The sequence below is a fragment of the Anser brachyrhynchus genome (genome assembly GCF_964034855.1).
Source record: "Anser brachyrhynchus genome assembly, chromosome: 10".
NCBI classification, from domain to species: domain Eukaryota; kingdom Metazoa; phylum Chordata; class Aves; order Anseriformes; family Anatidae; genus Anser; species Anser brachyrhynchus.
Genome location: NC_137705.1, coordinates 19,950,606 through 19,964,384, shown reverse-complemented (window position 1 = coordinate 19,964,384; position 13,779 = coordinate 19,950,606). Strand labels below are relative to the sequence as shown.

General features: G+C 39.7%; 1 protein-coding gene across 22 annotated transcripts in view; it reads left to right on the top strand.

The window, feature by feature from the left end:
* Positions 1 to 13,779, top strand: part of IQSEC1 (IQ motif and Sec7 domain ArfGEF 1) — a 344,442-nt gene that overhangs the window by 294,423 nt on the left and 36,240 nt on the right. For all 22 annotated transcript variants that reach the window (XM_080607008.1, XM_080607016.1, XM_080607010.1 and 19 more), the window contains one exon: positions 853 to 2,117. In XM_080607008.1, coding sequence (XP_080463134.1) covers positions 853 to 2,117 — 1,265 coding nt within the window. The remainder of the gene's footprint in view (positions 1 to 852; positions 2,118 to 13,779) is intronic.

The following is a 13,779-nucleotide window of genomic DNA, read 5'->3' as shown; positions in this document are numbered from 1 at the left end:
CAGTGGTTTTTTTTAAATGAGTGATGCTTTTCATAGTGTGGAAGGAAAGGTCTGAAAATTTCTAACGAGTATTCCAAAAGCAATGACATGTCATTTTCAGGTTAAATTGATAGCATTTATAATGTATTTATTTTGCATATTTATTCTGTTAATTGGAAACACTGGCAACTCTGAGTGTAATTATGAGAATGAAAATAGATTTGAACTTGTCTTTAGAAAGTCTGAAAAATATGTTCTTGGTTTGAGGAAGACTGCAGATGTGGATGTTTTCTCAGAAGCAGATGTCTTCTCTGGATGTGTCCGGCCTCAGAGGCTCAGTCTTGCTTTGATATCAGGCCTGAGTGAAACTCTGCTACCTGTTTTTTTATTCATGTAGAACATGATACATGCCTGGAACAGTGACAGCCACTTTTAGAATTTGCTCCCAAAATATGACAATTTGCAGTGTACCCATATTTCACTTCCAGAACAGCTCTCCCTACAAAGAGCAAATAACTGCATTACACTGCATCAGTGTGCTATCTTGTCTGCTTTGACATGGGCATGCCGATGCTAATATGTGAAAACTAACGCTTAAACACACAGACAAGTTGCTAGCACCTTAGTTTTATATGACAGAGTTCACAGAGCTATGTTTTTGTCTGTATTTTTATGGTGGACTCTGCAAATGTCTGGTTCATTATTTGTGCAGTGGTTTGTCTGGAGCTTTGAGCTTTTACTTTCAAAACCAGTATGCACTATGAAAAATTCCTGAAAATTAAAGTTCAATATATATATTTATTATACTTTGAAGGCATTTACCTTGTTGTAACATGCATCGAGTTAAAAGTAAGTGTGTTCACCCTTTCACAGGTGGAAATGCTAGAACGGAAATATGGAGGCCGTCTCATAACTAGACATGCTGCTCGTACCATACAAACAGCTTTTCGCCAGTATCAGATGAACAAAAATTTTGAGCGTCTTAGAAGTTCTATGTCTGAAAATCGTATGTCAAGACGCATTGTACTGTCCAATATGAGAATGCAGTTTTCCTTTGAAGGACCTGAGAAAGTCCACAGCTCTTATTTTGAAGGAAAACAGGTTTCTGTTACAAATGATGGGTCAAAGCTGGGATCTCTGGTACAATCTGAATGTGGTGACCTTGGAGAGTCAGCTACCATGAAGTCTCCAGCAACATCTACTGATTTCGCTGATGCAATAACGGAACTGGAGGATGCTTTTTCCAGGCAAGTGAAATCCCTCGCAGAGTCCATTGACGATGCACTGAACTGCCGTAGTCTACATTCTGATGAAGTCCAGACTCCAGATCAAGTCAGAAGTCGTGAACTGGAAAGGGATAGCTGTGTTCAGACTAAACCAGCAATCCACAATGTGGATCACAGGAAGCTTGATGAGATGACAGCTTCATATAGTGATGTTACATTGTATATCGACGAGGAGGAGCTATCTCCACCCCTGCCCCTTTCCCAGACAGTTGACAGACCATCTAGCACAGAATCTGATTTGAGGCTCCGCTCCGTGAACTCTTCTCAAGAGTACTGGTCCATGACCCACAAGGACGATAAGATAGACACTGATACGAGCTGCAGGAGCACCCCTTCCCTGGAATGTCAGGAGCAGAGGATGAGAATGGATCACCTACCATTACTAACTATAGAGCCACCCAGTGACAGCTCAGTGGACTTGAGCGATCGCTCAGAGAGGGGTTCATTAAAGAGACAAAACGCGTATGACCGAGGAATCACTAGTCAGCAAGGAAGCCCAAAACATATCCCTCACAATATTCCTGCCAAGATTATATCTCGAGAGGAACAGGAGGCAAGACACCGGCCTAGGCCTATCGATAGTCATTTAGCTATTAATGGCACAGCAAACAGGCAAAGCAAATCAGAGTCTGATTATTCTGATGGAGACAATGACAGCATCAACAGCACTTCCAACTCCAATGATACAATAAATTGCAGCTCAGAATCTTCTTCTAGAGACAGTCTAAGGGAGCAAACCTTGAGCAAACAAACGTACCACAAAGAAACTCGTAACAGCTGGGATTCCCCTGCCTTCAGTAATGATATTATCAGGAAACGCCATTATAGGATTGGACTAAACCTTTTTAACAAGTAAGTACAGCATTTCCTCCTCTTCTCTTTGTGTTTGATAGAAACATGGCCACTGAACAAGGAATATTTTACTTGCATCACGTAAGTAAGACGGTAGTCTGGTACTGGCTTTTCGGTGGAAAAAATAACACCAGTGTTTTCATAGAGGTTTTTAAAGAAGTAATACACTTTATATACATATATATATATATATATATATATCTGAAAATCAGAGACGTGTTAATAGGCCACCTAGATCGAATAACTGATTTGTCTGCTCTTCGTGGCTGTTCATGTTACAGTATTTACAAATTGACATTTTCATAGTTACACAGCTTTAGGGGGAAATAAATAAATATATAAATATGGTAGTAAATTGTTAAAGAAGACAAATCAGTTTCCTTTCTTGGGGAAAAATACGATTGTTTACTTCTGATCCATTTTTTGTGTTTGTGGGTATAACAAATACAAAATTTTCTCCTGCCCTAATCATGTAGGTATTGTAAAACATATCACACGGGAATTAAAAATGACAAGCAGTGGAAGATGAACTTCCTGTTTACCCCAGGCAAGGCCTGAAACCTGTTCAATGGATTTAATCAAAACTTTGGTACTAAAAGACATTTTGCTGAATATTTTTACCCTAAGTAGATATTTGAAGTACCGCATTGTCACAAAATATTTATTTCCACCTTTGACTGCTAATTTTCCCATGCATGGAGTTGTTTAAAGCTCCTATAGAATAGCTTATAAATTTATGTTTTATTTAAATACTTTCTTCCTTGGATACTGCCAGGTGTCAGTAGAAAAATGAATATTATGGTAGAGGGTAACAGAAAATATACTACTTAATCTCTGCATTCACATGACCGGAGTTACGCAGATCTTATTAGAACTATCATAATGTGAAAATAAGCACAGCTAAGTGGTTGGCATGAGAAATCTTTAGATTTTCTTCACCGCTTGGTTGATACCTAGTGTGCCAACTTCCTTGCCCTAAATGGGTACAATAAACTTTAAACCTATTCTGGTAGTAGTGCTTATAAAGGTCCTTAGAGCTCTTAGATTAAAGATGCTAAGTGCCAGAAGTTGTTCTTATTTTTCTTTAAAATATTGTTGGTAGCTCACATTACTCTTTGTAGAAGTTTGGTTTTTTAAAAATTCTCTGCAGAGTACTTCGGGATCTCTCTGAAAATATTGTAGCTTCTGAAGAGCTAGGAGGTATTTGGTGTGCTGCCGTAGACCTTGCTTCACGGTTTCCTACAGCTTGAATGAGTTCAGCCCTCGCTTTTGGCTAGCAGTGCTGTGACTTGTGGTGTTTGGATTAATAGATCAGTGGTTCATCATATAATAATGTGTTGTAACATTGAGATATTTAAAGTTTTTTGATGCCATCACCTGAGGCTGTGCATTACAATACTAAGTATGGATCAGTCAGGTTTGGCTGTGAAAGCTTTCAGGCTTGTTTTAACTATTTGTAAAAAGTTAATAGGCCTCCACAAGAGCTTTTAACCAACTGGAAGAAGTCAGAGGAACTTTGCAGTTTTTAAAGCTTTTGAAGTAGACCAGGCAGGCTCCTTTAGAAGGTTTGAAAACATTAACATCCTTGGCAGCAGGTGGGATGGGGAGGAAGGTGCTGGAACCGTCTGGCTGACATTTAAAAGACTTGGTGTTTGCTCATTTTTTACATAGTAATTAAACCTTCAGCAATCAATGATCAGTGAACTTCGAGCTCGATAATACAGTCCTTTGAGTCAATTGCAAGAGGGTGTAAGAAAAAAGGGTGAATGGAAAAAGTGCTCAAGCACCATGTGGAAATGAATGAGAGCATTGGAAATTGTCAGATGTCACATGTCACATCAGTAGGAGGCTGAAAGTGAAAAATAAACATCAAGAATAGAAAAGAATAGAGACTGTTCTTTGAAACACATCTAAGTGATCTTGCGGCATGGACCTGAAAGAGAGTAGATAAAAATTTTTGTATATATTGGCTGGTTGTGAGGTGATGTGCAGTTTTTAGAAGTGAGTTCTAAAACAGAGCACCGTGCAGAATTCCGGGCAGCACCTCACTGCCTGATCTTTGGCTGCATGCTTGTTTCACTCCTCCACCATGTTTTTATCTCCAGGATTGATACAGAAGTGAAGAGTCTAATGACCTTCTGGTGAGTCACTCTGATTCTATTGATAGCTCAGACAATCCCCAAATATCCTGTGTACCTTGTTTTTGATTATGGCTCTTCTTCAAGTCCACAGAGATTGTGACATTTCAGTAATAGCCTCAGTTCCTCTCTGCGCAATGTCAGGTATTAAACCATCATAGGACGTGATGGAGCATGAATCTGCAAGCTCTTCTCAAAAGGTAGCTGGGAAGCTTCCAGAGCTTTATTCTTGAAAAAGTTCAGGAGACTCGTAAGAGTGTATCAGTAAGACTGCAGATTGCATTTTCTGAGGTAACTGAAGGGACAGAGACTGGGTTCAGGCACTTGTCAGGGTTTAAAGGTTACGATTTATTCAACACGAAGCGTACCTTTTCCTTTTAGGTATGTGCTATGCAGTTGCCATAGTTTCAACTAATTTCTGAGCATTAGGCGTGTAACATTAGCCCATTGGTCTTAGCATATGAGCTATGTCACAGCATTCGGATGTCCAAACATTTTTTGAAAAGAAAGTCACGTCCTAGATTTGGTTTCTTGGCAGAGTCTGCTGTTTCACAAACAGAATAACGTGGAAGATGATTGCCCGACCTGCCAAGAGATGGGCCAGGAAGCAGGTCTGCACGTCAGATGGGCTGGTCTGCAAACCCTTCCCACTTTCTCTCCCGTGACAGGACAGAAGAAGAGGGGTGCCTACGCACAGTCCTGTGTTGCAAACTGCTTGTGCTCCTCCCATGTGACCCGGTGCACGCCCGCCCCGTGTTGGGATGCTTTTTTAGTATGCTCTTTAGAGCTGGAGTCAATGCCGCAGACCCGTTTTAGATGTCGTTTGATCGTGTCCTCATTCATGACACATTTACGATCATAAAGCCAGGGAGGAGTGCAGGTCTTGGCAGTGAGCTCCCGGGAGGACGTGCACTCCACCCAGGCGGAAGGACAGCGCGCAGAATTGAAAGTGGCTGTGAAGCTGCCTTTTATGAGGGTTTTTTTCCAAATCCACCAGAGGAAGTTTTAGGAGTGTCTTTTACAACAAGTTTGTGTTAATTTCATTGCATCTTTGAAATCTTTCTTGCAAATTAAGATCCCAAACATTAATTGACAAATAATTGTGTCATTTCTTTTCGGTACATGGTCGGCTGAAATGCAGAGAATTTAAAAACTTAAAGTGCCTGAATTGTAGTAGAGTAAATACTTCTGCTTTGTTCAGGAGGAGTGTTGAAAGAATAGAGTTTTCAAAAACATGGAAAGTCACTATCCTCACAGTTGAAATTTCAACAGATGCTTTATAATTTTTCTGTGTCTCCTATTACAGTAATAATTTTCAGAAGCCAGAGAGTAGTTTTCTTACCAGAGGCCTTTTATTAGAATAGCCAATTACGGGTGGAGTAAAAGTCGAGCACAACTGGTAGTCTAGTTCACTTTAATCAGCATTTTATGCAAAACTTGAGTAGCACAGAGGTCCTTGGAGAAAGGAGAACACGGCAGCAGAGAAGAAACCTGAGGTAATTGAAAGCCACTTTTCTAGGAGTTTTATCACTTGATCATGGAATTTGCTCCAAACTAAAACTTGGCACTCAAGTTGCAGCCTTAGTGTTGATTAAAGAAATACACATTTTTAAGGATGTTTTGTGGTATCCAGTATACTAGAATATATAGTATCCCTAAAACAGAATGATTTCTGCCAAATAGCTTGCAGCTAAGTAACAGTTTCTTTATGTGCTGCTATTTTTGAATGGCAGTAGTGAGTTGGCTCTGTCAATAGGGTGTCCGGTTGTGTGTTACCATTCATTGACTTCCTCAGGGAAGGATTGCAGGTGCGTGCCCAGAGTTCAAGGGCTCCCAGGGAAGCTTGGTGAGGCCAGCTGTGTTGAATTAGGCATTTTCTGCAGTGCAGTCTGAAAGGGATGTAGTCTGGGAGAAATGATGCTGGAAACCATCCCTCACTTATAGGCAGAAGGAAAACACTACCTAGAAAGGTTTATTTTGCAGGCTCCAAACCCTGCCTATGCAAATCCAGACTTTGAGACTAGTTTGCTTGTAAATAAGGCTTCAAGAGGGCTTTTGACTGCTGCTTAAAAAAAAAGTAAAAAGGACTGTGATTTTATTCTCGTGTTTGTTTTGACTGCAGTCTGGAAATACCAGGCTTACCAGTTATTGCAGCCCAATCTGGTAGGATATTCAGGTTCCATTCTGCTACCAGTGCACTGATGGTTCTAACAGATTAAATAGGGCAGGATGGTTTAACCTCAGCAGTCTGAAGAAACACCTCCTACCCTTGGGTCAGCTTTGCTGTCAGTAGTAGCAGATTGCAATCCTGTGCAGAGCTGTGCATGTGTAGGAAGAATATTGCCAGACTCCCTGCTCTTGTGCCACCATTTTGGTGGCAGTGACTCTGGCTCCTTGCCAGTTATCTGGCTGTACAGACAGGGGACTGTTCTCCCTGTGTCCCCCGTCCGTTACAGCTTACTGTTTTGAAGATTTTTCTGCAACTTCCTTCGTAACAGGCTATTATCAAGGTTCCCACTCTTCCAGAATTCTCTCAAAGGTGCTAGTGATGGAACTAAAAAGTCATGAGTTACTGCTTGTATTATGCAGTGATCTTTTGACCTCTAAACCTTGAAAGACATACTGGCTTTATTTATCATGGTGGTGATGATTTTATTTAAAATTTAAAAATCATTAGGGATATGATTTGGATATTAATTCCAGAAGCAGTCTCTTTTAAGCATGTCTAGATTCCTTGGAAAGTTAACTCAAGCATTTCTTTATTTTACTAAGCAGATACGAGAGGAATTCGCTAAGTGCTAGAGGGATTATACCAAATACAAAATTGCAAATTAGAATTTGTAGAGAAATTCTGGTTGGAAACCTGAGAGGATACAAATGTACTATTTGTGAGAAGGCAGGCTTCTCAATGAGCTTTTCCATGGACTTCTAACTGTTCAACAAAGGTGTATCTATTATTTATATGTGGATAGAGATTGATTCCTAAGTACTGTTACATTCAGAAAGTATTGCAAACATTTTCTTTATTTGAAATCCATAAAAATTGTCCAGTTTTATTAAAAATAAAAAAAAAAAAGTTTTACAATTAGCCATTAGTTTAAATATTTGTCTATTAATTTTTTGTTTCTGCATTTACATGGATCACATGCCTAATGAATTTCACTTAAGATGCTGAACACACTTTGTATTTTTTAGGTCTTGTGGCATCCTTTCAGCATTCTAATGTCTGGTTTGAAAACATGTATTTTTAGACTGTACCCCTTAGAATGTTAAGTTGAAAGCTTACTGGAAGCTTTTCTAATGATCTTAGGCTTTGTAAGTGCAGATTGAGTAGGAGGAAGAAGGTGCAAATCAAACTGAGTTGGGTTTCTTTACCTTTGAACTGATTCTTTTCTTTTGTCAACTGTGATGTAATATCTTTGCAAATTTATTTTTCTGTGATTGTTTTGAGAGATTCGGTAGGAGTAGGAAAGGGGAAGCAGGAGGCTTTTTAAGGATTTTGCAGCGGAGCCATTTGCCATCCTTGTGTGTATGCTGAACGGGACTTTACTGTTGTTGCAACATCTGGACTGCAGATTATTCATCCACAGACAGTTCCAACAAAAATTAAAATCAAAGCACTCCATGTAGCTTGTCCTCTAACATGCTGAGGAGTTAGTAAGAAGAGAAGAATGTTCTTAGTATGACTTTCATTATTTCTAAAAACATTTAGCCCTAAGTGAGAACACCCGAAGAAAAAAAAAAAGCCATGCGTGTTTTGTTTTTTTCTGTGCGTGTTTTGTCTTTTCTCCCCGAGGACCCATTTTTTCCCCTCCTTTTTTCCACGATGGGTTCTTTGATTAGCATACATTGTCCTGCCCATAAAGAACAGCTGAAACGTATAACTGGAAGAATTCAACCAATAGTGGCCTGAGCACTGGTTTCAAATATGGGCATAAGGATTCCCTTTATTGCCATTAAAAGGGAGGATAAACTTTACCAAATGTTGAAAACAAATCTAGCTTTTGAAAGGCTGCACTATGAGCAGCGGTAACTGTGTGCGAATGTCCCTGGAACAGCGAAAGAGCCATTACCTCATCCTCTGCCACCAGCTCCGCCTGCCCTTAAATATTCTGGGCACACATCTCGCTGCTGCTGCTGCTGCGTGCCAGGAATCGGTAACCAGTTTGCTCCAACAATGCCTGGGTGGGTGCTCAGGATGTGGTCGTGCATTAGAAAATGACCCTGTGCGTGGGGGAGTTTGACTGAGTAGCAGCTCCCAGCTCTGCTCTGATGTGACTCTGGATGCCAGAATTTTAATTCATTCTTGCCTGCCCAAATCACAAGTGACCAGATTTTGAGAATGAAAAATGTGGCCAGCTGCTTTCGCAGGCATACAGTTGGAATAGTGAGCTGGGGAGGCCACATATAGGAACCTTCAGAAAAAGAGTTAAGGAAAAGAGAAGGGGGCACCAGCTCTTAGCTCCCTTTTGACAATTCACAACTGTCTACTGATTTGGTGTTTGGTGGATCTGTAAATGAAGAATCTGAAAATCTTTGAACTGTATTTCTGCATTGCCAATTTAAAAGGTACCCCTTTTAAAGTAAGTGTGACTTAATGTTTCACATCTACAATCAGCAGAATTGCAAAAATCGAAGCTGAAGTAGTTCTGTTATGTGTAAACGGAGTGAGGGTGTGGAAAGAGAACTTAGGGCAGGGACACTAGAAAATGTTAAGACCGGGACTGCTCCTCAGTTTTAAGGAGGTAGTCATCTTCATGTCTCATATCTTAATGCGTCATTTCACAGTTGCATAAACACAAAAGCAATACTTAATCCTGGTAGATAGTTCTGAGAGAACCAGCAGGTTTTTCATGTGTCTTGTCTGAAAGTGGAGTGTGTTTTGTTCTGCTGGCTGCTCCAAGCTCTTTTCCCTGCTCTTTGAGAAATGCAGAGATGCAGTGGGGTCAGAGAAGGTGAAAAAAATTCTTTAACGTTCTCTTTCTTGTGGGGAGAGAGAAGAAAGGAAAAAAAAGAAAAACACCATGCAGGCTGCCCACTGCCAAGAGAGGCAACAATGAGGTGCTGCAGAATCTGCTATAACATGATGACTCAGGGCTGTTTTTACCAGCCAGGACATGTCCAGCTACTGCACTGGAAGTGCTTATGGTTCTTAAGCTTATGGCTCTCTTAACTCTGCTAACTGCTTTGCTCCCCAAGGCTGATGCTTCTCATACAGAAAAACCCTACTTCTGTAATAGTTTTATACTTTACCCTTTCCTCTTTATTAGAATGACTCAGCCTTACTCTGCCTAGATCCTTTAGCTGACTCTCAGATACCCTGTACTTGATGCTGTTTTCTAATCAACTCTGATTCAGGTGTTACTTTTAAGGCAAGCCTAAACATTCAGTAAGAGTGATAATGTGTAATGTATAGTTTCCTAGCACTTTGCTAGGCAATGGGCATGTAAAGAAACTGATCAGATGGAAGGTAACGGTAGTATTGTTTAGATAAGTTATTCATTATGTGAAAACAGATGTCTACAGAATTTCCTGTCTTTCTTTTGCTCCCACATGAAATAAAACCGGTCATTGAGATCACTTCCTAGAAAATTCTTTTGTTAGTGTCAGGAGTATAAATTAACTTTCACTGAAAGGACATTACTCCAGGTAATTCGGTGTAATTGAAAGTAAGCCTTCACATTTCTGGTGGAAGTGTTTTGGATTTGGTCTTCAATGAAACAGGCAAAGTGACTGAGAAGATTAATTTCATAATTCAGTGGGGAGAAGCCTCCGCTGGAGGAGAACCTGTAGGGCTCCTGTCCAAGTAGTGTGAATAACTGCCTCTCTGGTTCCATGGAATAAAGAGAAGCTGTGAGGAATGTGAAGTTTCTTTATTTACTGTCCTGACCCAGAGATTCTTTCTTGTAGTTACCAGAAGACTCAATTTACAGCTTATCCTTCTTTCTCTTCATTGGACAGCTGTGTAACATAAGGAAGATACAGTCAGTTTCTCTGATTTTCTTCTTTTCAGTCCCTTTCTTTCCTTGCTGCATAGTTGAGTGAACTCTGACAAGTTGTTTTGGCACTAATTTTGGTTGTATTTTAAGTATATTGTTTTCTTTCCCAGAAGGTTTAAAATAGGCATAGTGATTCTCCTAGCTCACTGTGGCAGCAGTAGGATATTGAACAAACACGAAGAAAGAAGTACAGCCATAGGAAGAAAATGTAGCTGCCTGCCAAACTAAGGAGAACGTTCAATCAGCTTGTTGTTACCACTAGAGCTATTTAAAAAGGAATCGACTTCTTCAGTGTAACCAAGAAAAGTCTTAGGCTCTTGCTATTAAGAGAGTCATCCCTGGAATTTAGTGTTAAGCTAATGCTTAGTTTTGTGAGAACTGTAAATATTTCCAAAATGGGATCTTCGGTATCAAAGGCAAGGAAGATTTTGTTTATTTATTTATTTATTTAAACCAAGGGCTGGCATCAGAGCTGCATTAAATCCTCCACCCCCAGCATGAAAAGATTTCTTTGGCAGCAGCATGTTTGTGATCTGTTTCTGTTAGCAGCGATGACAGCCTCTAAGAAACATTTGTAGTGCTTGTTTGCAAGATTCTCTCAGCTTATACTTCTTTCCGGATAGTGTGTGCGCATAAGTGCCGAGGAGAAACTACAATGAATCGATGTGCCTTTGGGCTTTTTTAATACAAGTGATTGTGCAGCGAGGTGGGGAGCTTGTCTGGATTAAAAAAAAAAAAAAAAAAAACACGCACACACAAGAAGAAAACTTTGTCTCCTAGTTCAGTTTGTCAAGAAGTCTTAAGCTAGCAAGGGGAATGAGAGAAGAGATGAAGCAAACGCTGGCACTGCCACTGAAGGGCTCACCAAAGCACAGCCCTCAAGTTCGCGCTGTTGGTTTTGCAGTAAGTATGGCTGTACCAGTACATCTGGTAGATAACAGTAAATGCTAAATGCGTGCTGATCTCTTCCTTACCATCTAATGTCTGGCTCAAAGTTTTCCTCTGTCAAATTCCCTTTTCAAATTCATTGCCGTGTTTTTGCAGAAATAGTATTTCCTACCATTTGAAAGATAACATTTGGAGTGTCTGGATAATACAAAGCCCCACTTGCCAAGTACCACTAACTTTTTGAAATCTGGTGTTGCTTTATGTCCAACAAGCAGCAGCAGCATGCACTGGTGTATTTCTGACTCTTTCTTTTTGTGGCTTAAACAGCAATTTGCGTGGCTGTCCCTGCTCCTGCGCTACCCGCTGGGTTGTGTGAGCACCACTGTCTGACTCGGAAAGTCAGTCATCCAACGTTGGTACCCTTCCCACCCCAACAAGAGGAGCTGGTTCTGGCTGTGGCTTTCCTGGTTTCCTTACGTCTTTTCATGACCTGCTGTACACTAGCATTCCTCAAACTCTGGCATGTCTTGAGTGTCTCTGAAAACAGACTTCAAGCAGAGGAAATGTCAAACCAGTGACTGGGATGACATGATTTTGACAGTCCATATTTAGTAATTTGTGGAGCTGTAGGGCTGGGTTTTATCATTGGCAATCCAAATGTTCTGCAACAGCTGTTTGGTGATTTTCTTTGCAGATTAGTCATATTTGGGGCAAATTCTCACATGGTATAAATCATTATAACAACACATATCCTAACATGGTCTGTCAGTGGTTCCTCAGGCCACATAAAAGTGACTTGAGACAAGTAATGACACATGCAGAATTACAGGTGTCTTGCTCACTTCTCTCCTTACAAATTTGCTCATGTCACTAAAAATATTAGGAGTGCAGTGTTTTTATAAAAATACTGTGCTACTTATATATGTGTGGTTTTTACTCTAATGAAAAGAAACTTACTTTTCCCCTCTTGTACAATTATAACTTGGATAAGTGACATTTCTCTCTTCAGTGTACCCACCGGTACTATAACCCTGTCTGATCTTTTCTCCTCTTCTACCCTGTATGACAAGAGTCCATTTTTTAAAAAGAGCTTTGTGCGTCAGTTACATCAGCAAAGCCCCTAAACATACCGAACTTTTTTGGATTTTTCTAGGTTCAATTTGCATACCTGTTAAAGGGGAGAAAAAATGCAACAACTGCTCAGCTTCAGAAACTGTAAATGCTCTGCCAGCAAACTGCTGATCTAATGAGATTTATACAAATGTCAGCAAGCTGTATGAACTTCCCCTGAATTTATGCTTTCAGTACTGCATGTCGAACTTGCTGAGTAAACAAGCCATCTCCTTCTAGTAACTATAATGCCTTTTAAATTTTCTAAATACACCTGTTCGAATGAATTTAGGGGGCAAAAGAAACAGCAGTGATTTGCAGGGATTTTCTGTTGTCTTGGTTTGGTGGGGGACTTTTTTTTTTGTTGTTTGTTTGTTTTTTGTTTTTGTCTTTTTTTTCTCTTACCTTAGTGTTGTCTTTGTGTTAAACTTTGCTGCAGTCTTCATTCCTGAAATGTTCTTCCTTTTAAGAAATGTCAATTTACAGTAAAGGATGGAGGAATCTAATGTGTCTTCAGAAACACACAAAGATAACATTTTTATTGGATATGATCAGTACTCTCTAAAAGCATACTTGTTAAAATGTACAGTTTTGGTTAGTTATTTTGAAGCTTGCATTACTTTCTCCATTTACATTTGTTCCCTAAATGTTGCTTTAAATCATCCAAAAAGTCTTGCTGTTAATCAGTTTCTGCTACATTCCTTAGACCTTTATGCAGCATCTGAAAATTGAATTTAAATATATATTTCTACATCTTTCTCAGTTATTTTTTTCTTCCTTTCAGTAAATTCCTGTTGATATATATTTTTTGAGATAGATTTTTAGCTTTATTTTGGACATGGCTGCATTGTATCAATCCTGTAAAGATGAAAAGTTCTGTAAATACATATATCTTCAATGATGTAAGATGCTAGTTTTAGAGGGTATATTTTGCTATTAGTTAATTTATTCAAATCTGAAAATAAATACACAGCTTATGCAGTTTCCACTTTTGCTATTTATAGACTCTTATCTTCCCTGCTCTTGGTAGATGTAATTAACAAGCCATCACTGGGAATTTTCCTAATCACAGAAGGCTCTTAGCTGTAACTGTAGAAGGATCTACTCTCAATTCTGAGTAGATTTGACATGAGATGGGACAACTGGCATAAGATATCCTTGCTTCTGCCAGTTGTCCCACCTCATCTCAAATCCATGACCCTGTCACGTCCCACTCACTTCCACATCCAGTCATGAACTTTAGGAAAATTAGGGTTTAGTGAAACAGTTTGGCCAATTAAAAATATCTGGTTTTGCCAGCAATACAGTCCTCATTTGCTTGTGTTGTCTTCTCCTGCCCCCTTAGAAATCCCATTGGCTACCTGGCACACTTAGTCCTTCATTGAGAAGGAACAAACATTTCTGGTAGTTTGGGTATAGCCAACAACCCAACCTGCATGCCCTCCTGCTGTGTTTATTAGGCAATTCCTTCATACTTAGTAATATTTGAAATTTATAATGTCAGGGATGACTTAAATTTCCATGGAG